Source organism: Apteryx rowi, unplaced genomic scaffold, assembly GCF_003343035.1.
Source record: "Apteryx rowi isolate R43461 unplaced genomic scaffold, aptRow1 scaffold_107, whole genome shotgun sequence".
NCBI classification, from domain to species: domain Eukaryota; kingdom Metazoa; phylum Chordata; class Aves; order Apterygiformes; family Apterygidae; genus Apteryx; species Apteryx rowi.
The window spans coordinates 186,269-212,042 of NW_020447275.1; the positions used below are offsets into that span (position 1 = coordinate 186,269).

At 43.4% G+C, this 25,774-nt stretch overlaps 2 protein-coding genes across 3 annotated transcripts in view; one reads left to right on the top strand and one right to left on the bottom strand.

Annotated features, from left to right (window-relative positions):
- SBF2 (SET binding factor 2) overlaps positions 1–25,774 on the top strand; it is a 326,277-nt gene that overhangs the window by 35,099 nt on the left and 265,404 nt on the right. The window contains exon 3 of one of the 2 annotated variants that reach the window (XM_026070870.1): positions 6,149–6,305. In XM_026070870.1, coding sequence (XP_025926655.1) covers positions 6,149–6,305 — 157 coding nt within the window. Of the gene's footprint in view, positions 1–6,148; positions 6,306–11,886; positions 12,062–25,774 lie in introns of those variants that run through there. The other variant, XM_026070861.1, reaches the window with a different exon arrangement.
- On the bottom strand, positions 3,058–11,004 carry ADM (adrenomedullin). The gene is given in 6 exon segments (XM_026070969.1): positions 3,058–3,373; positions 3,874–4,014; positions 4,295–4,405; positions 4,982–5,052; positions 5,055–5,206; positions 10,989–11,004. Coding segments are annotated over 6 exon segments (807 nt in total).

Consider the following 25,774-nt stretch of genomic DNA (forward strand, 5'->3'; position numbering starts at 1 on the left):
GTATGGAGTTTTGCTGCTCCCCACAGCTGCGGCAGGTGGTGCTCTTGATCCTTCCAAAAGGAAATGCACTAAGCTCCAATAAGGTCACAATTATGCCATCCAGCAGCAGATATAGCTGATTTTAGCCCTGTCCCATTAGGCCAAGGATTTTTCAACTTTGTCTGAAGTTTTTTCTAACAGTAAAAGGAAAAAGAGGGGGGAAAAAGTATTTTTAAGTGGGGACTGTTTTTTGGCAGTAAGTGGAGAAAAGGTCAATACAAACAAAAGCAATTCATTGGAATGTGCATATCTACCCCTTCTATAGTCCAAAATAGCATTATTTTGCTCAAGTTCAGATGACTAAGATGCTAGTTTTGTAACTGGAGAGACTGTTGTAAGTAAAAGCTTGTACCTATTAAAGTATATGGTTCTACTGAAGTCATTCTAGTTGTGCTATGAACTTTAGCAGGATCATGCTTTCACCTACAAATTGTCATTCCCCACTGCAAGCCCCAAAACATTAAGTAGCTGTTATTCTAATTTCATGATCTTTATTTTCAGGAGAACAGCCACTCACCCATTTCTTAGCTGGCAGCTAAAATCTACATTAGAGATCATTCATTTGCTGTCATCCCTCCTGAACAAAACTGAGCTATTTGGAAGTCTGATACATTTTGCTTCATGTTTCTATTAGTTTTTTAAGGTTTTGTCCATTCTATTTCTACATGTTGTAAAATTTGGATCAGAAAGGCCGTCAGCAGTAGAGAGGTAAATTCTCTTCCAGCATTTAACAAACAAGTGGTAATTAAAACTGGCAAGTGTCAGCATATATGTATTTTAAAAAAAAAGAAAGAAAAACAAAACAAAAGAATGCTGCAAGTAGAAAACTCACCTCTCTAGATTCCAAGAGTCTTAGTTGAAAACATTTAGGAAAGAAACTAAAAATAAACACTTCAGAGCAAAATTTCAAAACTTCGGGGAGTAAAATATATGCAAGCTTTCTAGTCAGTGGCAACTGGATTCCTACCCATACTATTTTGCAGTACTATTCCTGGAGAAGGTTCCCTTGCCTGTTCACATTTGTTTTCCTTTTGAATTTTTCTTGTAAATAATGTGTGCCTTGTAGTATTAAGGCATGTAGTATTAAGTGAAAACAATACATCCACTTCATCTCTTCTAGCAGCATCTAGTGCTGCTGTTCCCCTGCCCTTTCCTGTGTATGTTCACTATCTTCAGAGATACTGTAAAATAGGAAAAATGGTATGGTTGATCCAAGACATTATTAAAATGCACTTGTTCAGTTTTTTGGAGGTTTGTTTTCTTGAAGGACAAAGAGCAGACACCAACAGATGGGGCTGTTGATGCATTATTAAGGCTCAGTTTTCTGGTCTGTGGTTGGAATTTGCTTTTAAAGAAAAAAAAAAAAAAGAACAAAACAACAAAATCCCTAATGTTAAGCTTTTATCCAAGATGTTCTGCCCACACTGAACTGGTCACCATTTAACTTTAACCTGAACTGTGGCCCAGGAAATCCTTCAACATAAATAACCTTGGAAGCTGTCATGACCATTTTTGGAACATGCTCCCTCAATAAATCTGTTACTTTGTTGTGCAATGTTGAAGTGTGCAGTTGTTTCTCTGATTAATTAGGGCAAAAAATAAACTTGCACGATCAATCCAAGCTGTGACAYGTTTCAGCCCTGGCTGGAACATGTGGTAGAAAAGGCTGTAAAGCCTTCTAAACAGCTCTACCCTGGGATTTTATGATGCATACTTGCTTTTAAGTTTACTTGATTTTGCTAGATAAGGTGGTTGCTAACAAAGTCTGTAATTAAAAAGTTTTTGCCTGTCACAGAATTGCCATGCCGAGTTAGTAAGGATAGAACTGAACAAAGTAAGAAATCCTTCATCCTGACCACCTGCCCCCTTTAAAGACAACATAACAGAACTGTTTTATGTAATAGTGTTTATTTTATTTCACATATTACCCATGGAGAACAGCTGATACATTCTCTACATCTTTCACCAGTCTGGAATGCAAGATAAAAAAAGGTACRGAAAGAGTGTTTAACAGCGTTTGACATTCACGATATGAAAAATAGAGGGGATACAATGTCTTAAAATGCCCTTATGCAATATATATATATATATTTATATATAAAAAAGTATAAAAATAAAAAATATTTTTCCCCAAAAAGGATACAAATAGGACACGACACAGGACAATCTTAAATATCGATACGTATCTCATGAGCCACACACACCGCACTTATAATTAACAAACACCACGTACAATTGCACTTTTCCTCTCTGTTACGTTCAAGTATGTCGCAGTCCCCGCAGGGACTAGTGAGTGTCCGATTCCCTGCCGGGTGCAGATAACGCAGAGGGTAGAGCAGGKGGGGGGGGGGGGGGGCCTTTCCTTGTCGAGGCTGAACGAGGACTGTCAGACACCTCGGGGCGGCGGGAGAGGCCGCGGCCCCGGGCCCGGGGGTCGCGCAGCGGCGGCCGCCCGGGGACGCACCCGCCGCCTCGGGGCTCCCCCACGCCCCCCTGAGCGCCCCCTCCTCGGGTCAGACGAGCAACCCACCTCCACCGGGGCACGGGGCAGGGGTAGATCTGGCCGTGGCCCACTGGCAAGGAAGGCCCGGCCCCTGCCCCCGCCCCCGCCCCGCCGGGTGCAGGAGGCGGCCGGCGGCCCGGGCAGCAGCGGCGCGGGGCAGCGGGGCGACGTGGCGGCCGACGGGTGGCGGAGAGCCGGGCGCGGGCAGCGGCCCGGGCGCCTTCAAGTCCCTGGTGCCGCTGGCGCGGGAGCCGGCGGTGCCTCGCGGCGGGGGAGGGTGCAGAGTCCGTGACCGCCCCGCCGCCGCGGCAGGCGGGGAGCGGGGTCGGTGCCTGCGCGTCCCGCTGCGCGACGCGGCCTTCACGGCCTCCTCGCGCGGGCCGCTCGCTCCGCCGCCCCCAGGTCCGAGGGGGTCTCGGCCCGCCAGGCGGCTCCGCAACGTCGGCGAACCCTCCGTCCGTCCCTCCGTCCGTCTGGGACGGCCTCAGCCGGGTGGTGCGGCGCTCCCGCGGCGCTCAGATCCCGAGGACGTCGGCGAGGGGCTGCGCCGGCCGCGTCCGGGGGCGCCGGCCGCCCCGGGGGGAGGGCGCCGGGCGGCGGCGACGGTACTCGGGCAGGGAGCGCCGCCTGCGGCCGTAGCCCTGGGGGCTGATCTTGCTGATGGGGGCGGCGCCGTCCTTATCCTTGTCGGTCAGCTGGTAGATCTGGTGGGCCAGCTTCTGCACCGTGCACGTCCCGAACCGGCACCCCGGGCGGATGACTTCGAAGTGGGGGAAGCTGTTAATGCTCTGGCGGTAGCGCTTGACGCGGATGTGAGCATCCTCCCGGCTGCTGCGAGGCAGGAAGAGAGAGAGCGGGCATGAGAAAGGCGCAGTGGGGCTTGGAGGAGCGGACCCCAGGGGCCGGGGCGGGGAGGGCAGGGGGCCCCCAGGCTAGAGGCGGGCCCGTCCCGTCGGCGGGCCCCCCTCCCCCGGCTCTGCCCTCCGCCGAGCGCGGGAGAGGGGCGATGTGGCCGCGGAGCAGAGCTTGCTGCCGATGCAAGGAGAGGCCCCGCCGTTTTATGGCTGTTATTTATCTATGGATCCAGAGCTCAAGTTACTATTTATATTTGACTTTCACAGTAAAGGCGCTGCTATCTCCCGCCAGCTGAAGTGCGCGGGGAAAGGGAGGCGGGAGGCTGCTTTCAGCGCGTTGCGCAGCCCCTGCAGGACCTGTCTCTGGGGCTTGGGAGATCTATTGTGAAAAGGAGCAAAACACCCGGAAACAAGGGAACCCTGAAACTTTCCGATGCCCCAAGCAAGTGCCCGATCCTAGAGAGGGCAGGAAATTACCTGGGATGCGAGACCGGGGGATCCTCCTTCACGTCCTGGCTCCGTATGAGGGGCAGCACGGCGGCGGCTGGCCCCAGCCCTCGGAGCGCGCCCGAAGGCTTCACGTCCCTCTTGGCTCGGCTCAGTGCCCATTTCGTCCATCTGAAAGGAGCGCAAGGGAAGAGGACAGCCTGTCAGCGCAAGCCTGCAGGGCAGCGGCCAAAGCAAGTAGAATCGAGGGGCTAAAATCTTTGCCAGCGCCGAGATTTTTTTTCTTTTGGACGTTTCCTGAAAGGGCATGAGGCCTTTTAGGAGCTGTGCTATTCCCGCAGGGACTTCAGTTCCCTCTGATCTCGGCCGGAGACCGGCGCTGGGGCGCGGAGGCTCCGCAGCTCTAAGAGCGGGGCTGGGCGCTGGCAGGAGGGCGCGCTCCGATACTCACTTTCTTTTGAACTCTGTCGCTACGTCCACCCTTGCAGCATCCACCCCGAGGAAGGTCACAGAGCCGAGATAGAGCAGGGCTACGTGAACCACTTTCATTCTGGCTGAACTCCTGGTGGAGGGAGAAGAGAAGAATTATAAGCATGTTTGCTAGTAAAAGTTAAGTAGGGTCTGTACCTTTTTCCTGGTGGTTCCAGAGAACTCCTTCCCTCGGAATATATAGCTCCCAAACTACTGGAAACTTTGTGTGTGATATGAACCAAAGGCTAATATTTGCTCAGCAATTTATCACAGAGTAAGTAACAGAGCCTCCAAAGTTTACGTTTGTCGAGAGTTTTACTTGCAGAGGCGGCTGAAAACCAGCAGGATTGCCAGAATACCCCCAGTGGCTTGCATTAGGATTTAGCAAACCCACGAGATTAGAAAGAGCTGCCTTTTAGACGCATCGTTTCCAAACTCCAGCAAGTGTTTTGCTGCCTGTAAGTTTATCCTCTAATAGCTCATCTTCCCACTCCACGTGGCAAACTAGCTAGTTTGGGATTTACGTTGTAAACTGCAGCTGATGCCAAGAGCCAGTGCAAGACTCAGCAGCATAACTTCAAGCACGTCAAAACAGCCCAGATTTAGTAGATTTCCACTACCTCTCCACCTCCCCTGTACCTTTAGACAGGAAAAAAAGGTTTCTTACCTGGCAGTGAGGATAATCCACTGAGACAAATGTTGTGGCAGTAGCGATCCGAACTTGCACGGTTTCCTGAGGACTCACTCAGGAGCGAGAGCTCCTTCTTTGTGTGCCTGGAGTAACCACTGCCGAGCTGCGCTCCACCGCTCCCTTTTATAGAGCGGCGCGGGGAAGTGGGTGGACCTTGGCGCGTCTGCCTCGGCGATTTTTCTTTGACACTTACCCCCACCCCCACGTCCCGAGCACTTCTTAATCATGCTAGCATGGATTGGGGGCACCCCATACTAGGGTAAAAAATAAGAGGATTAATGAAAATTATCTTAAACAACCCCCTTGGTATTTTGTTAATTATAACAACGGCTTTTTAGGTGTGGATTCCAAGTCATGGCATAACTTGCAAAATCTGATAAGCCCCTCGTACTGTTTAACTGGGAACAGACTTTTTACCTGCTAATATATAATTATGTTTACACGGTCTGTAGCATAATTTCTCTTTCTAGGCACGTTAACTTTAGGTGGGTTGAAGAAGGGGTGTAACAACTACACCTGATCAATTTCAAAATCCATCAAATAACAAAGTTTCAAAAATAAAACCATATTTGGACAACTTGAACTACAATGAGTAACTGTAATGAAAGTCAGCCTTCATTACATAAGTAAGGAGGTGACAAACCAACCATCATTAATATTTATGACTCAACCTGGGTGCATTTTTATCTAATAAAATGTACTTGATTTACTCGATCGTTTCAAACAAATCACAATTTAAATGGTATTGGAACAGGACGGTTAGAGCTCCCTTTTATACCTTCGAACAAAGGAAGAATTATTGCTTTGGACCAAACACAGGCTCATCTGAAATGCTTGGGGTTACGAGCTTCAAGAAAGACTTGTCGTGAGTCGTTTTATCCCTAATTCGCAAACCTTTATATACTTGCCTAACCTTACTTACAGGTTAATAAAGCTAAACCAGTGCATAAATATTTGCAGGATCAGGGTCTCTAACAATATTCCCCATGGCTGGTCAGCAGTAAAACCTTGGTCTGTCTACCTATTTTTTTTACAGTCTTTAACATCTTTGCTCTATGACGCTTCAGAAATGTGGAGCTCCGGCTTCGCAGGAGATGCAGGAGTCAGCACCAAATGGACCGTTTCTATACTTATTTGTTGCAGTGCAAATTCTGCGGAACCGAAGGAAATGCCCCCGGCAGACCTGCTGCGTCAGGGTCCCCTTCCCAGCGACAGACGCTCGAGCGTACCAAGAAGCAGACTGGAATGTGCGGGATGTTTCACTCTCAGCTTGCTCCAAGCAAAGTATTTCAGAAATCAGGTGAGTATGTACTTGTGACTTTGCCATTCTGGATAACCGTGATACATGCTACACCCTAGAGAGGTATGTGCAAGGGGGTGACGGAAACTTTCCTATGCATGGCTAGCTCGGTTTGAGGTGCTCCCTCCCTTGCCAGCAGCGTGCAGGAGCCCTTCTGTCTCCAGCAGCTACCTGCGCTCGGGAGCCCGTGCCCTTCCCGGCTGCTGCCCTCGCTCCCTCACGCGCTCTCTGCCTTATCAGCCGCGGAGCAGGAGCCTGGCAAGGGGGTCAGCACTCATTCTGGATGGTCACGTCCGCACCCCCGAGCCGGCCAGCCTTTCTCCCCCAAGCCCCGGCGTGGCTCTCCGGGGCGAGGCTGTTCCCCGGCCGCGAGCTGGCTGCCGGGCAAGTCCCGTGCGCTCCTCCACCGCACCTGCCGGGCTGCCCCCGGGCCAGGGCCGGGCCAGCCCCGTGCCCTCCCCCGCCGCCCCGGCCGGGCTGCCCCCGGGCCAGGGCCTCGGGCTCTCTGGGAGCAGCGAGAGGTGCAGGTCCCTCCCGCCCCGTCCCCGCAGCGCCGCTCCGGCGGCAGCGCCGCAGCCTCGCGGAGCTCCGCGGAGCAGCGCTCCTGCTGCCCCCCGCAGCCCGTGCCCCGAAGCAGAAGTGCACACAGAGGGACGCTTGTCCTGTACACTCAGGGAGGAAAAAACGGAGAAGTAGGTGGTCTAGAAAGGCACTGTACAATGATGGAACTACACAAGTACATCTAATTATAATGACGGTATTTTAGAGACCTTGTGAGGCAGCTCAGGCTTGAGAGAGTCTAAGCATTTCCCTGATCAGCAGAAGCTGAAGGTTAATCTAACTTTTCCGAATGAGAAGGCAGGATTTTGTCTCATGAGCATTTCTTTGAATTAAATAATCTCTCCTCTTCCAGTAATATAATCACACACTTCCCCAAATGCTGGAAAATCCCTCGTTAACATCCTTGGCCAAGAGGGAAGTGCAATTTGTATATTCTTGGACAAACAATACAGAAAGGGTCCTATGTGGTTTTAGGAATTATAGAAATTAGGTTTGGGAATTATAATATAATAATATAATAATAATATTTCACACGAGTTCCATGCTGATTACAACTGCTATTTTAATGATACAAAATTAGCTCATTCAGCCTCATGTGGGATGAAACTTTAGCACATCAGTTATCAGCCAAAATGCAGTTTGTTGATGATGTGATTTGTGAAGGGGCTTCAGAGGGTAAAGCTGGTTTCATATCTAACACAAAACATCATGTTCTCAGTTCTGATGTTCATTTTGTTCTTCCTAAGCACTTGGATTCCTACATAATTTGAAAATGAGGAATAATCACCAGATTTGTGCTATGAGGTAAAAGTGCCCCCTTTTTAAAATTTATTTCATAAATAGTGAGGTTACTTACATTYTGAAAAACTGACACAGAACACTTCCTGGAAATATTATTCATGAAGTATTCTTATGAGGCAACGCCATGCAGTTCAGAGAGACTGAACTCTCCTCTGAAGTGTGGGCTGTCCTCTCGATGCTGCCTCATCCGTTGGGGAGAAGTTGGCCTGGAGGTACATTCGGCTCTTGTACTTGTTCACTGATTATTTTGGACATGTCATTCAACCTATCAGTGTTCTCCTATGTACAAAAGACTTTACAATATGTATCTGCTCTTGTAGGGAGATTGTGAAGATTAGTTGCTGTTTGTATAGCATTTTATCCAGCCTAAGTTTTATTCCAAAAGCAAGAGTCCAAAACCTGTATGCTCCAATTGGGGATTAGCTGGGGGCAAATATTCTGTGTTGATTATGCAAGAAAATCATTGTTTGAAGCCAGTGGAAGCTCTTTTGCATGTTTCATTCTGGGTTGATACAAATTTTACTGAATATGTAGTAAGAATATACTTGATTATATTTCATACTGTATGAAATTGGTGCAAAGATGATACTAATAGAAGAATCACACCTTATGAAGTATGTAAAACCCCAGTCAAGTTCCATGCAGGAAAGCCTTGCTTTTAGTGCACTCAGCCAGCTTTTTCTGTCCCAACATGCTCAAAGGAATAAGTGACAAGGGACGATTCCATTTTTGGTAGTCTGATTGGAGATGCTTTAGAGAGTCTTATTTTCTGACAGGTCTGAACACAGCAAACAAAGTCCCGTAAATCAGGGTGAGATGCATATTGGCGGGGGAAATCCTACTCAGGGTCATGGCTTCTTCCCTATTCTGGCAAGGGATGTCACTAAACTAATAGGTGACACTGGATTAAGGGACTGCAGGCTGAGTGTGACCTTTATATTTCCTGAAGGAGGAGTTGACTGTACAAGGTACTGTAAACCTTCACATCTGTTTGGTGCTAAGTACATAGTCTGAGTGTGGCATCAATGTCCCTTGTATGCTTTCAGTCTTCTGCAGGGTTTTAGCCCCACAGTTCTTCCTCCAGGGTAAACCTGTGGCTGCTTATTGGGTCCTTCTGGAGACCTAGGCCTTGGTGGACACTGAAAGCCACTGCTCTGCGAGCCCCTTTCATCATGCAAGAGGAGCTGGGGCTACTCTGTTGGAACAGAGGGAATTTTGTTATTGGTGGTCTGGATGAAAGCTCAGTTTACTTTGCATCAGACTTTAGGCAAGCAAACAATATGTCTGCTTCACTTCCTCATTTGTTCTGTAAGAATATAAAGATAACTCAATACTAAAGGGAAGTTAAGGAAGTCACAGATGACTGAATCCTTTTGCTCTCCATACAGGTATGCAGCCAAACAGCTGTGTTCAAACCCAGATGAAGCTGTTACATGAGTACTTAAGACATGCCATTTATGACATGCTTTATAAACTAACCAAGCTTTGTTTAGATTGGTCTAGGGGAAAGAAGGAGCAATACTATGAAGTGGGTGCTAGTAGTGTTGGGGACTCAGTAAGTAACATTTTCCTCTTGATCCAGCATTTGTTAATGCCCTGGCAAAAGTGTTAGGTGATATTCTCCTGCTAGAAGTGCTGGCTTAAAAGAGAATTGAGACTTAAGTACTGAGATTTGTTCTTACATATTGAACTTTTTATGAGTGCAGATATGATAATCCTGAAGTCCTGTTTGAGCGCCAAATTAGGTAATTTCTTAGTGTCTCTAAACTCCCCCTCCAGGTTCAGCTGTACACAACATTATCCCTTGCTTTTGTAAACTGTTGTGTGCCCTGGCTTTGTACTGCTGAACAGCTGCAGCATCCACCCCTAGAAGTGATGGCACTGAGCCTTATCCTTGTTCACTTCACAGGGGCAATGTGTGGCTTCATTAAGAATTGCATTCCTTTTTTGCTTCTTCGGTAATGCTTTTAAACAAAAATTCTCAGTGGCTCAGTGGAAAGCAGCTTTTTTTTCCAGTCATTAAAGTCTATGGGATCATGATCCAAAAAGCCTATGAATTGCTTCAGAAAGGTATTCCTTCTTCTAGCTCCTACCTAGTATAAGAAATGACTGACCCCATGGAGTGCATGTCTTTCTCAACGAGTATAGTAAATCTTTTCAATACATATTACACTGTTTTCTTTATTCCTAAAGTTAACAAGTGATTTCATTAAGCTTAGATCTTCCTACATGGCCTCTGACTTCAAAACAATGAAACCAAAAGGCTGATTATCCCAAAGACATTTTGACTCCTGCCTGCCTGAAGGGAAGGCACCAGCAAGAACTTTGTAATTGACTCTTGAAGCTTCTCGACCAAATTGCTTCTGGTTTATCAACAGGACATTGCATTGCTATGCTCCAGCTAAACAGGAAGTATAGGTACTGCATGTTTGAGACAGAAATATTTCTGTGAAACTGTTAATGACTATCTTCTGGGCCCCACATGATTGTTAGGATTGTTGGGGCAAATTCAGAGAATTTGCTGAATTTCGATGTGCATCCACAGTACCACAGCTGCTGCAGTTCCTCACTAACGTAGCTGATGTCCCTTGTGGTGTTTGCTCTCTCTGTGTTGTCAAACAGGTCTGGGACATACATGGAAGCTTATCATAATGTTTTGGCAGACTCTCAGCCAGTTAACCAAGCACTGTACTGTCAGACACCCTGTTTATCACCATMATCTCTGTGGCTGCTGGCAGGCCAGCCGGGCTTCCGAGGGTAAAGAGACCAAAAGGTGTCAGCCTCATTTGTACCTTATAAATAGCAACATGAAATCTTCCCGCTGTCTTGCGGAGCGCCCTGACAGGCACCGCACGTCGGGGCCGAGGGGGTCGCCCCGCGGCGTTGCCGGCCGCCCCCCGCGGGCAGCTACCGCCCCCGTCCGGCTCCGATCGCCCCCGGGACGCCCGTGCAAACGCCGCGATCCGTGTGGAAGGTGGCACCGCGCCGCCCAGCGTGGCAGCATCGGGCAGCCGCGGATCACCGCGCCGCGCCGCAGCGCACCGCACGGCGCACGGCACGGCACGGCGCTGCACCGCACAGCACAGCACGGCGCACCTCACCACACCGCCCCCCCCCGCCCCGCTCCGCCCCGCACAGCACAGCACAGCGCCGCGTCGGGTGACGAAGCCTCGCGGTCCCGCGGCGGCCGGGCCGGACCGGACCGGGCCCCCTCAGGGCACCGCTACCCGCACCCGCTCTTCCTCCTGCCCTTCGCGCCGCGGCCGCCGGGAGTAGTGGCGGGGAGCTGCTGCTGCTGGTGTGAGGGAGGGCGGCGGTGAAATCCCTTCCCTGGCATTCGCCTTCGTGTCAGGCCGCGCAGCAGCCGGCTCGAGACCCGCCGAGCCGAGCCGTTAGCGCCCTGCCGTTAGAACGTCAGCGCCGCGCCGTTAGAACCGTTAGCACCCTGCCGTTAGAGCCGCGTCCCAGCTGCGCAGGCCGACTTCCCCCGCTGTGGCATGTCCCGCACATCCCGAACAAAACGTAAACAGGAAACATCCTGCAAATGTAAGTCTCGGTTCTTGAGACTGAGCTCACGGAGATGATTTTCATTCGCAGTAAGGTTTTATTTTCGCATAGGCTAAACGGGGGCGATGCACTTCCCTGCCAGCTCCACACAGGAAACGTCCCAATTCCGAAGGGCAGGCGCGGAAGGAGTGCCGGGACGGCGAGGTAGAAAGTCTCGCTTAGACACCGGGCTTTTCGTAGTATATTGAACGTGCCATGCCACACTACACATAGGTAGGATCTGCCACGTTTTCAGGAGAAAGCGGCCTAGATCCCATGCCCGTGGGGTGGGTATTTCGGAGGGAGCCACCGGCAGGGCTTTCCTGGAGGCTATATGCAAACAAAGCCGTTGCCAGCCTGGGACGGGCAGGGAGGACCGGGCGGGGGACTGAGATCGGGGCACACGTAGCTTGGAGCAACGCGGTAACATTTGCATTACCGGCCCCTAGCAAAAGCGGCGGGCACTGCGTCTCTGCTGCAGCCGCCGGAGCAGAGCCCCGGCTCGCGGCTGGGCCGGAGCTGGCGGCCCCAGGGCGCAGGGCAGGCGCAGCAGGGCCGCCGCCGCCGCCGCCGCGTGCCGCCGGCGAACCCGCTGCCCACGCCCAGCCCGGCAGGGTCACGGCGCAGCGGGCTCGGCGGCGCGCAGGCGCACAGCGCGCCCGCGCCTCCAACATGGCTGAGGTGCTGCTACTTCTCGTGCAGCAGGAGCAGGGGGGAGGATGCTGAGCTTCCCGGGAGCTGCAGCCTCAGCCGCAGCAGGGGTGGTGAGGTCTGAGGCGGGCTCCTCTCAGCCATGGCCAGGCTGGCTGACTATTTCATTGTGGTGGGCTATGACCACGAGAAGACAGGTAGGTGTGGCTGCGTGCAGGGCTGCTGTGCGGTGCCTGGCCTCTTTCCCCCTCCCCGCGTTTCTGCCCGGCCCCTGCCCCCCCCGCCTGCGCTCAGGCCGCGGGAGGAGGAGACTGGCGCGCACACGGGGCGCCTGTCATGCCTTGGGAGGAGGGTAACTGGGGGGTCGTTGGGGCAGCTGCGCCCCGTGAAGAGCAGCAACAGTCAAAGGGGGCGAGGGAAGGGTTAATTCCCATTTCCTTAGGCGGAGCAGGTCGGCGGGAAAGTGGAGGGGCTTTTCTCCCGCCCAGGGGCGGGTTGGCCGGGCCATGGCACCTCCGGCCAGGAGGGAGGCTTCGCCTCAGCAGCCGCGTCGCGGCCTCAGCCCACCTGGCTGCTCCGTTAACGCGGCTGCGGCCCCGCGGAGAGCGGGGGATGACGCACAGGGCCGGAGGGGCCCGGCTGGCGGCAGGGGCCGGGACAGGCGCGGTACCCCGCGGCCGTGCCCCGCTGCCCCGACCGTTGGAAAACGGGCACGGGTTCTTTCTAGAAAGCGGGGGAAGTTTCAAATGTTTCCCTGGAACGTGCACAGCAGACCCCCCCCGCACTCCCGAGTGTCCAAACGGAGTCTCCTGCTGCGGGCGAACAGCAGATGCTGGCTGAGTGTGGCTGTGTGCTTGTTTCCTGAGTGGTCTCTGCAAGCAGCAGTGATACTAACTGTTTTTCTCCCCATCTTCTTTGTGCCGTTAGCTAAGACACGTAAACACACATGCACAAAGAAAAAGGAAGATTCAGGGATCTGAAGGGGAAGCAGGAAGGCTTTTTGGCCTTTCTGATAGGGGGCTTACAGTTTATTGCCACTGCTCATACAACACCTAGGAAGCCCTGTGACATTTGATAGGCTCTTCATGAGAGGCTATGTTTGTTAGAGAATCCAGATGTTTTTGTCTGCTTAGATGAAAGGAAAGTGCTGTTATCTGCTCTCATTTTGTGGGTGAAGAGAGAATAGTTTCTATTACATAGTTTTCTGTTATGATCATATCACACCGGTTTGTTGCTAAGGAAGCTTTAAATCAGTACATCAACTGATTAAAAAATGCAGTGCTTGTCAACTGGTATGTGTATGTGCTGGGTGTTTTAGAACCATCCTTTAAATGTGTTTTGTCAATAAACAATATTTTAAATAGTTGAATGTCCCTTAATTTATTTGGCTATGACTGAAACAAACAATATTCAAACTTGTTACTCTAAGTAACTCTTTGCTTTGAGGTAGCAATTATTTGTAGTCTGTATTCACTGTAAAAAATGTAGGCAATAAAATATCAGAAGAAGATTTTTCTTTTTTGTTTGGGAAAAATTATGATATCTACATGTTTAAACATACACTGGCTTACAAAGATTCTACCAAAGTTCTACTGGGGTTACTAGATCAATATTATTTTTCTGTTAATCACATTTCCCCCCCCCCCTTTTGAAATGGACTTTTCCTAATTGTCATGGCAAAATTATAAGATATGTGAAATGGTTAAAAATGGAGTGTACTTTATATTCGAAATAAAGACACCCTCTTCTTCTCTCCTGTTCAGAACACTTTCCCCAACAATAATGGAGAGGCCAAATCAAAACAAAGAAATAACCAAAAAAGAGGTGCTTTAAGGAAGAGACAAAGCAAGTAGACTGCTTTTTTAAAGGGTATGATCAGTCTGACATAGCCACTATGTGAAATAAAATTGAAGATTAGATTGGAAAGATTTATGTTTGTAAATGTCTTCATCTGTAACATTTGTGTTTAACTCCCTGTATGTAAATTGTCTCATTAAGTTTAGTAAAATTGCTTGTATGTATGAAGTTGAGCAGATCCAGAAATAACTTCAGAATCAGAACCTTAATTTGAAAAGGTCATGCCCAGAAAGTAACTATTTAGACTTCATCGTTTAAATTTCTTGTTGCTACTTTAATGCTTCATACTAAAAATGTTTGAAAAAACAACATTCTGTAGAAGACTAGGCATGCATTGTTTTCCAGATTCCTTCACCCCCACATACAATCCCATAATACATGGAGTACTGACCTTTCTTTTTCACAGCTTTCTTGATGCATTTATTATGCTTCCTCCTAGATGAAAAAGCAGGGGGAAGCATTTCTAAGATTGCAAACTTATTACCCATGAAGTTTTAATTTTTTTAAATATATTCTTATTTTTTCCATCTTCAGCAAGGCTCTGACTTATTTTTTTTAATATGTTTGATTTTTTTTTATTATTATTATGATCACATTTTGTACTATTTTCCTGTGTATAATCTGTGGTATATCTTTGTGTAAACAAGCAAACAAAAATCCTGTAACCTTCTCCCCTTCCCCAACCTGTAAGTCAGCAGCAGTTTGGATAATACGCACTTGTGGTTAATAAGAAAGGATGTTTATAGTAATGACCCTTCTTCCGAAAAGGCCTTCTGCCCCTGCTATTTCTGTATAGCAGCCATCATCTGCTTTGACTTTGCATGGGTTATATTTTTTCATGTGCCAATATTTGTGAAACATTAAAAATATGGCAAATATAAAATTATGTGGGTTTTTTTGCACAGATTATCTAACTTCATTCAAACACATTCACTATAAATATCTGAAATCTTGTGTTTATGCTCTTGTGTAATTTAGGAGCTGGTTTCTAGATTTCCTAGTTGTGGAAAAAACTTTTTGTTAGTGACATTACAAATTCTGATCCAAAATGATTGGTCAAGAGGAGAGGAGCAATTATATTGTTCTGAGCTGAACCAAAGAGAGTAAAGTGTTTGAGATGGATATCCTCAAAGGATAAAGCTCACTTCTGTTTCAATCTAGGCCTGGGTAAGGGGACATTACCGCAGTTTTAGTGCTGTCGTCCCATTGTGTTAAATCTTCCCTTCCATTGTATTAGCACTGTTGTTGGACCTTTTGATGGTGCAGTCTAGGATGCTGACCTGTCAGAAAGACTCTTCTTGTTGAATAATTTGCTTGTTTGACTTTAATTTTTTTTTTCTGGGTTAGTTTTCCTCTAAATTTTCAAACATAATTGGTACACCAGGATATCAGATGAGTGCCAGTGCCAGCATAAGGGAAGAGTAGGAGCATGCAGAAGGAAGACAGATGACTGTAACCTGAATTTATATCAGCTTAAATTGTCCTAGACCCTAACCCTTGAGCAGAAAGATGTTAGTTAGATACCTTAGTTTCTTAGGTAAATTGGGAGAAATAATAGATGCCTTAGAATTATTTGTATAACAGGCAGTTTACTCATGCCTGGCAAGATGTTGTGATGGGGATGCACAGAGATTCAACCTGGGTGGCAGATTAACTTTGCTGTTGACAACTTAGGTGTCAATAGACTTTCAGACGTATAAGAAGTTAAGGAAAAATGTTGAATAATGTAGTTCTGGGTACAAATGCCTTTGTTTGCCTTTTGGACTCTGACGGACATCAATACTTCTGAATATGTGCAAATGAGTAGCCCCACTATAGATAAAGAATCTTGGCAGAAGGATTTATGACATTCACAAGATTGAGAAAGTAATACAGGTTTTCTAAGTTGCTGTGCTATGTCCTCATGATAAAACTGCCCTTTATGTTTTAAAGGAAAATCTCGTTCACCCAGCTTTATATTCATTTCAGATGCAGCTGACTGTATTCCTATTAAAGGACTATTTAGTCTGTATGTGTCACCATAAAACTTAAGCATATCATAGTTCTAATTATTGCTCTGTATTTAAAAGCTTATTTTGAGCCACTGTGAAGAACTGCAGTGGCAGTAGCTTCTATTGGATGTTTGTGTTCAGTGTCTTGACAAATTTGGAGAATTTGGATCTAAAGAATAATATTTGCCCTTTTTTTTTTAAATTGTGCAAATGTGAAGTGTTTCAGTGATATACTGAGCTTAATTACTTTCTCATGTTTATTTTGTATTCAGTTGGCCTTTACAAAGGTAGATAACCACAGTTTTCTTCAACATACCAGCACAATATAAAGCTGTTACATAACTTGCTACAAAAGGCATGTACGGAAGTTTCTTTGAAGGGAATGAAGCTGCTGGAAAATGTAGGCACTCTGAATTAAAAAGCAAAACAAAAATCCCAGAAGACCTTACTGTATATCCCTTTTCCTTTTGCATGGATTTTGAAATGTATTTGATGTGCTTCACAACAAATTTCYGTCTAATATGTTTGCATAGTGGAATGTGAATGGGATTTAGGAAGAACACAGATGTTTGCAAAGATCACATAAGGGCATGAGAAAATGCTTTTCTTGTTTTGTTTTGTTTTTGCTGGTATAAGCCATAATCATAAATTTATCACTGGAATTTACTTATGGTCTTATTTGAGAAAGGTGTAAGAGACAACATTTCATATCTTTCTTAGCTCAGAAACTGAAAGGTAAGGTTAAAGAAGAGAAAACTAAATACTGGACTTGTTTAATCTGCCTATAATGTCTTTTCTTTAAGATGCTGTTGTGCACCCAGCAGTTAACTGAAAACTGCAAGATGGAGAGGATCTGTCTTCTGTAGGACTTTTTTTCTGAAACAAGGCAGACTAGTGATTGCTTAGTTCTTGCCTGCTGTGTGTGGTTGCAATGTGAATGACAGAAGGTGCAAGTCTTGCAACAGTATAGCAGTTCTATTTGACTGCTGTCATAACTGATAAATGCTGGTATAACGTGTAGGCTCTGTTGTAGTTGTTTCCATTTTGATTTTTAATAACTTATTTTTATGGAAGCTGTCTTGTCTAACAGCTCCATATCTTAGTGGATTTTGAAATTAGATGAGAGATTACTGATATAGTGGGAGAAGTTCCTAAATGCAGTTGTCTGATTCCCCCCCCCCCTTTTTTTTGTGGGCGGAGTCTGACTGTGAAGATTTTTTGTTTGTTTGTTTAGGGTAATTGGCATATAGTATCACAAGAGGATTTTTTGTGCGTGTTAGTATTTATCATATGTTAATAGGCATTCATTTATGCTAATGCATACATAAGGAGTGGATGCTTTCTTCTTGTCTCGGATGTACATAATCTCTCTACAACAGGAAAAATACAGAATTAAGGGAATCAAGCTGTTACTTCAGTGACTTTCTTATCTGTGTCATGGCTTTATTCAAGTGCAATCTAGAGCTGAACACAAATATTAAAGGAAAAAAAAACAACTACATCCTTTCTGTGGCAAAAGAATTTTTCTAACCGTAATTTAACAAAGCATTAAGTGTGCTCTCAGAACTGAAGCAGAAYGGACATACACAAGTAATTTTGTATTAGTAAGAGATTACTGTAGTTGGATGTGATTGAACAAGAGCATAGGTGCCCAAAAACTTTTCCAAGCAAACTAGTTGGTCTAATGTAAGATATTATCTCCTTCCTACAGACCTTGCCCTTTCTTGGTTTAATCTTTGAATACAGCAATTTCAAATGTACTGCACTGAAACAGAGTGAGAAAAGAACATTTTAATTGCATGTGTTTTCCCCCTGCAGTAAGACTATCTTGAATAGCTAATCGGAGAGAAAAAAAATCAGTATTTTCTTGTTAACATGTCTTCCTTAAATGTATTCAAGCTATTTATTCTGATGTATAATGTTTGTAAGAAACAGTGAGTTGTTGTTCTGAATCTGATTCACTGTCATTTCAGAAAAATCCAAAATCAATATAGTTGTAGTATAACTTTTCTTTCCCCCAAATATCTGCTGGTGAAGTTCCCTGAGGAACCTGGATTTGGAACTGCTAACTTGGTCTTGACTTAAGAATAATAATCATAATAAAATATTTTATTTTTGTCAGCCTTTTAATTTAAATTGAGACATTCATGATTTCATTATTGTATAAGCTGTATTAATTTGTCCTGAAATGTGAGCATATAGATTCTGTTGAGAGAAGTAGCATTTCATATCTTTGGGGATATGTTAAGACCAAATTGCAGTAAAGAAACTATTGCTCCCTTTTTCTGTCTTGGATTACCTTTGTGGCTTATCTAACAAAAAGACACTTTTCATGCAGCATGTTCATGGACAACATTTTTTTTATGTAAGCCTGAATACTGTTAAGGCACTAGCCTTCTATAACTGCAAGCATATTTTTCAGTGGGGAACAATGAGAGTGACATTTAACTCCTCCAACATCACAAGCATAATAGTCTTATCTTATAACACTGGGGAGGATAATTATATTGGTGTGGTAGTTCACTAACATGCATTTTAAAATACCAGCTACTTCCCCAGCTACTGCTACTCATGAAGTAAAAACACAAATGGAAACTTCAGTGACTGTGGCATCACTTTCAAGCATGAAACAGTAGATCCAGTGTTCAACCCTAATAAATATCAGTTGTACCATATAAATACACATTAGTAACTAGGAAATCTTCCTTTGATTCGTCTCTTCTTTTATTCCTCCTTTGCAGTAACATGAGATTTTTTCAGGCTCATTGCTTATGTAGCAACAATTATTATCGCTGAACACTCTTGTTACTGATGAGATTAATTTTCATCTGTTTGGTGTTCTGGAAATCATATTCCAATTATATATATTTATTGAAATACATTGTTCCTTTGCTGTCAGTGATATATGTGATATATTCTGAAGTCAAAGACAATCCAGTTAGTGTTTGATTGGGATTTGGCAGCTAAATCCCTGCTCATTGAGCCAATAACATGCTTGTTATTGCTTATCTGACTGGATACATTGTGATTTAATGTCTCCAATTTTTATAATTTTAAATTTTTATGTTTTTGTTTCTACAGATTGTATGATATGAAACAATGGAATCATATTGAACAGTGGTTTTTTTTTTTTGTTTTTTTTTTTGCTTTGGAGCATGTAGTATTCCTAGGGGTGAGGTAAATGCAACAAAGTAACTAATCACATTTTTGTTAAACTGGACCTACTGGTTGCTTAGTACTACAGCCAAAACCAGTAGTTGGTGACAGTACACTCTGAGGTTTTGTGTAACTGTAGTAGAGGATTATAAAATCATCATAATTCCAGATACAGATTCAGGGCAACTGCATACAAAACCACATTGGATCCTGCAAGACCTCAGTGGATTAAAAAAAGACAAAGGAATATTATTGAAGTTACAAAATCAAGCACTCAGAAAAAAGGTGGGTCTTTGTGATGTGGTCCTTGTAATGTGGTTTGCATGTAGTTTCCTACAATTTGAAAACACACTTAAAACCCAGAAGTTCCATTATCTGACATCAAATTGCCATTTGGGTAGGTCTGCAGCCGGATTGGAAACTTCCTCTTAAATGGTAAAGACTTGTGTTGGATTTAATGGAATATTAACTAGAAGGAGGAAGAGACATTCTGGATGAGGATTTTGTAGATCCTTGCTGATGCAAAGGAATGGCGACTCTTCTTTCTAGAACCTTGAATTCATTTGTTGGAAAAATGTGCTTTAGAAAATGGGTTTCATAGAGGTTCTTTTGCCAGATGCCACAATTTCTGATCCCAGGAGCATTGGGTGTCGTCAATTGGCATCATCCTCTTTAGGCCCAGTAGTGGGTTGCATAGCACTCCAATGTGATTTGGGAGCCTATGCTTTATAAGACAAAGACTCTTCTTCCTGCTTACTCTGTTTGACCTATTCTGTTATTTTAAAATTCCTTCCATCTTCTCCTGGTTTGGTTTTCCAGGTTTATCCAGGAAGAATCTCTCGCCTTAATGTCTCCCTTCCTTTCTTCTTCCTTTCYTCCCTCCTTCTTTCTCTTAATCGAAATTTCTGTTTAGCCAGTTTTATCTATTCTGTATTTTACTGATATGAAGTCCTCTTGTCCAGTCAGTCTGGTTTCTCCTGTTTTTCATCTTCATCTCTTTTTCTCTGTATTGTGCCTTTTGTCCTTTTTTCATTTGAATCAGATGACTTCCTCCTTCATTTAGACTGCATGCGAACAGTTGTTGATATCACTGAGAGCAGAGACAGAGTCCCTTATTTTTGTTCCTGTTCTTAGACATACCTTATCACACAGTGGTTGTTACTACAGGAAAATTGTTCTTCCCACCTTTGGACTAGAGCATATTTTGTTGGATAGCATACATGCAATCTGGTCTCTGGGTAGGTTGGTAACACAGATACTGAGCACTTCATTTGAGATTAATTTTTCAGATGTCTAGTTGTTAAAATAAAATAAATACCAGTTCGTCATATAGAGAAAAGGCCAGGTTTTATCCTTGCTATACATTTTGGACCTAAAAGAGTGTTTACTAGAATTTTAGTTCAGGCAAAAAGAAAAAGTCTTTTCCCTAGTCTTATTCTTAGAAACAGCAAAAGCATTTGGTGTCAAATTTTCCAAAATAATTGAGCYTGAGGCAGATATTAAGCATTGAGACTTAACAGAAAACTTTAAGATTGCCTAAGTTGTAAATAATTGAAAATAGTTACAGGATAAGAAATTTAGAGCATCCTTTGTAATAGTTATGGCTATTAGCTGTTACTGCATATGTAAATAGCATTGCACTGATGTTTCTTCTTAGCTTTTCATAACTGCAGCAGAGCTGAAATAAATTTTTCAGTTTGATCATTGCATTATTAAACTCTATTTTCACATTTTTAGTTTACATGAGATTCTTTATGTATTTGTGCTTTGGACAAAGAAATGTAGACACTTGTACTTTTCTGTGATTTGTGTTCTGTAAACTATAAATATAATTCCTAAATGGTAATAAGCATAAGCTGACCGTACTACTAACAAAGTACTCAAGACTTTTGAGAAAACAACATCACAAATTTGTACTATTAGCAGAGTGTAAAAACAACTGTTACGGCTTTTTAATTCTGGAAATACTGTTGAATGAGCTTGCTGTGCTTTTGAAATAACTGTAAATTTGGAAACTTTTTTTTAATGCTATTAAACAGACTGCATTTCATAAAAGCTCAAACAAATAAAGAATGAAGAAAGACCCATGCTTTGTTCCTGGACAGCTGTTTCTTCATAATTAGTCTCTTTTCCCCAAAATGTATGTGTAGTTTTACAAAGCTTGTGCTATGACTAAACTGTTACTATTCTATATTGTCAATATATATTATTTTTAAACTAAGTGTAACAGGAAACATTCTTGCAGAAGTTATAGGAGGAGTTCAGCACTGTTTTTGCTTGGTTGGTAACTTGTGAAGAGGGAATTTGGTTTGATATTCAGAAAGAACTTTTAAATTTCTAGAAAATTTTAAAGGAAATTTGCTTATCCTTTTATTTCCTAAAATACAGATTAAAAATTTTTTTTGTGTGTGTGATAATATAACGGACATTGAGCCTATTTCTAGTCTCCCTTTGTGAATTGCTCTTACGAAAGTAGGATCCTTTGGATCTGTGAGAATTATTTTCTTCTTCTTCACTGATCCCCATTTACTGATGGACGCTGGACAGCTCTCAATACTGATACTGCTACTGATGGTAGCAGATGCTGATATGATTGGTTGAAGATTGTTACTGAATTATTCATGTCTGGTAGAAGTATCTGGTTTTGCCCTTGAGATGTAATTCTYCCCTGCTTTGGAAACCTGGAGTACTCCCAAACCCTGGAGGTGTTTTTCGTGCACTTCAGAAGGTTGCTGGTATTTGGTGAGCAGCATGTGCTTCTGGAGGGTCCTGATATGGCAGCTTGCATGGTTGCTGGTGGGTTTCTAGGCAGGATTTGGCTCTGTAAAGTAGCTTGGCCTGGGGCCTCTGTCTGAGCAATAGATCGTCTTCCTATGCAGTCCTGCCACAGATGTAGTTGAGGAACTATTTGTCCCTATTAAATGAAGGAAGAGCTGCTGGCTGAGCTTTGACTTTGGAATTCACTTCACGTTTCTTAGAAATACAGTAAATGGATTATTCTTATTTTAGGCTTTTGAGGAGCTACTTGCTTTTGCGAGGTATGAAGATGGTTAGCATGTGTTTCTCATATGTTTAGTGAGTTTCAGCATTGTAAAAAAAACCCCAAGGTTTGGAATGGATGTTTTTCAAAGTATTTCCAAAACAAGTAAGATAACTAGGCATATGTGTAGAATAAAAAGTCAGAATTTAGGGTTTATGTATTGAGAAATTTTTGCCTGTTCTAAATGATCTAAGTGCTTCTGAGAAGTCAGTTTCCTCTGTAGGTATGTTATGGTTACTTAAAATAAGCACTTAAGTTTTAGCAAGAAATTCTGGTCAACTTTGCTCAAACAGTTTAAGATAATGCCCATGGAACTTTCAGATTTGCCCTTTAGCTAGAGGCAACTGCCCCTACAGCAATTTTAGACATGTATGCCTGTTCCTTGGTAGCTCCACTAATCAGCTGACACTTTAACTCAAGCTGCCAGTGAGCATGGCTTTAAGCTGAGATACCTGGATTTGTACTGAAGTCATTGAGTCATGGGGCACATGTTCCTTCTTTCCAGCTCCAAGGGACTGATAGTTTCCAGCAGAGAAGCAGCAAAAAGAACTAGAGGCGCTAACATCTACCTTAAACCATCTCAGTAGGCCTTACTAGGACTAGAGTGTCAAAGCTGTGATATGTCAGCTGTGATGGCATTATAATTCAGCAGGACAGCCAAAGCAAGTGTCCTGTTTTTTCAGTTACAGGCAGCTGAAAAAAAAACAAAACCACACAGAGCCGCATGTTTGTGATTTGGAATCCAAGACTCTTCTTTCAAAAGATTCTGTTTCCTGTTTGATTAATCTGCATAAATAGTGATACCAGATTTGCCACTGAATAAACAGGGTTGATCCAAGTTGTGATACTTTTGTAAGGTTGTTGTTTCAGTACTGTGTTTTCCAAATATTCAGTTATAGTGTTTATTGTGAAGTGAGATGAGATCATATGTATTAAACAAAATATCCTTGCAGAGGCTGTTTTTATTATTTTGCTCTCTTTTGATGCTTTTGCTGTGTAGCATCTTTCTGGAAGAGGCAAGACTGTCACTGAGGCACTTTTTTTTTCCTGAAAGTGGTCTTGAAAAGTATCTATTGAAATAGTTTTCTACCTTTCTGACCTTGTGGGGTGGTGTTTTTTGTTGTTTAGAAAATGCAGTCAAAAGCCGTTTAAGAACACATGTTTTTATTGGCCCAGTCTCTAGACATCAACAATGATAATCTTAGCTCTTTTTCTTATTTGCCTAATAGAAGACAGAAGAAAGAAGATAATGACTTGCATCCGTGCTTAATTCCGACAAAACTGAGAATTGCTCTTTGTTACCATGAGGCAGACTTTTGAGCTAGGCCTCTAAAATCTTACAATTTTCATAATATGTTCTTTTCATGATAATATGCTTACTATTACTTATAGTTAGAAAAGCTGGAGGTAGAATTTGTATAAGAGCAATGTGGAAAAGTCCTAACTTAGATTGGACCCATTGTGTTGTTGGCCCTACTGAACCAACCTTGGAGATGTTCCCTTTCCCAAAGTTGTGATGGCTAAAGATAGGATGCTGAGAAATAAAGAATGTGTAATTAATGTTTGCCTTTGTTAGAGTTGTGTTTTATTTATTTATTCTTGGTCAGTGTGCTTACAGTTATAATAAGGTTTGCGGGTTGTTTTGTCGCCCAATGCTAACTTTTCTTCCCTGCACCCTTGATAAAATTAATAATTTTTCTTCTTTCAAGTTTCTTGTCAAATTTAGTTCGTGGCTGCTAATAAAACACTTTGAAATTCTGAAGCAGAAGACTGTCTTGAACTGCAGCATGTAATTATGAAGTAAAAATAAAGTTCTGTTTCATAAAGACCAATTTTATTCATTCTTCTTTGGGTTGAAAAAAGGCAACAGTAAATATTTCAACAGACTCTTAAAAATTGATCAGATACTCTGATCGGTTAGTGTTATGCATCCTCATGTTTGCTTATTGACATTACCATCCAGCCATCCAATTTTCACTTTTCTCTGTCAAACTAGAAATTTTTCCTAGGAAGAATTATTATTCTGCAAAAAGCTTTAAAAAAAAAAAAAAAAAAAGACAGAGTGTGTGGCTACTGCCAAAAATGCGTTTAAAAAAAAAAAAAGTCTAACTTTTAAAAAATCTCCGGATGTGAAGTCTAGAACTAAGCAGCAGTTAAAGAGCAATAGGAATCCCTAATTACTTACTGTCTCTGGATATGGTATGTACTCCCTAACTAAAATTAACTGTGCTTCCTAAGGTTTGCGGAATAGATTTACAGAGACCAAAATATACTCCTGTGTCTTACTTGATTTATGATTTTATGATTGCTCTGATCTTTTTTGTACTCTTAAGTATTTTACAGCTACCAAGAAGAGATTTGGACTGTATAACCTTAAGGTAGTAACACAAAGCATTGTTTGCTTTTGAGAGTCCTTTGAAGTAGTTAGCAAGCAGATGGATAAAAATCTTGTCAACATTGTTTTGCCAATATTAATTTCCAGCAAGCTTTCCTACCCAGGCCTCTTTAAAGAATCTAAGCTGTTGCTGGTTAAGTAGTAGGAGTCTCAAAAGTTAAGAATAAGTTAAAGGATAGAAGCAAGAGGTCAGATTTCATAGGGAAGGTTAGTAGAGTGGACTCTCAGGGTTCATTTTGCAGACCTTTCTTGTTCAGCATAACTTGTAAATGAGCTGGGGAAAAAAGGAGTTGAATAGGGAGGGGATGAGACTTGCAGATGATTTAAAAAAAAAATCATTCAGGATAGTGTAATCTAAAGCTAACTGTGAAGGACTGCAGAAGGATCTCATGATACTGAATGACTAGATGTTAGTGTTGGATGAAATTCATTGTTGATGAGTATAAGCTAGTGTACAAGCAATGGGAAATATACATTTATAACAATGATCTTTAGTTATTGTTACTTAATGAAAAAGTTCATAGAATTGTTGGGGCAGTTCTCTGTAAACATCAGCTTAATATCTGGTTGTGGTCATAGAAGCAAGAGCAATACCAGAAATAATCAGTAAGGGAATTGCGAACAAAATGGAAAATATTGAGGTGTTGAGACTTACAGCTTAGGAGACAAGAATGGATTAGGTGATTGCCTGAGGTCCTGTCCAGCCTTTCTTAAGATTCAGGACTGTAGAAACGAGGACTGAATAGGACCTCCAGGAATCACCTAATCTGTTCTTGTCCACTAAGGCATGATTAGCTGTAACCTTTGCAATTCTTGGTGGATGTTTGTCTAACTCATTCTTAAAAACCTCCAGTGACAGCAGTTTCACAATTTGCTTTGTCAGTCTATTCCAGTACTTCTCTGTCTGACGTTTAGAAGAGTTTTCATAGTGTGTAGCTTGTGTCTTTTGGTATGATTTAAGCCTACTACTACTGTTCTCCTTGAACTGTGGTGACCCAACTGGATGTGGTAATTTACAAGAAGTCTTGCCAACGCTCAGAGCAAAACTGTTATTTGCTGGTTTTGCAGGCAGTTCTCATGTTTAGACATGGCTCTGTGATTGTTTTTTGCAACATCACAACACTTCTGGTCACTTAGTGATCAATCTTAACCTCTACATCCTTTTTTACCAAACTCATTCCTACCTAATTAGCCATCCTATATATGTGCAAACGGCTATTCTGACCTAACTCTGTAACTTTGCCTTTTCCATAATCATATTCTAACACTTCCTTGTAACTTTTTCCCCAGGCTGGCAAGATCATTTTGAATTCTCATCTTGTCCTCTAGTATGCTTATTATCTGCATATTCTGAAGGTGATTAATGATTGAGAGAGATATATGTAAATGGATAGAACAACTTCAGTTATGTTTTTTTCAGCATATTGTGGTTTAACTAATCCAGCTAAAAAAAGAGCATTAAACCCCATAG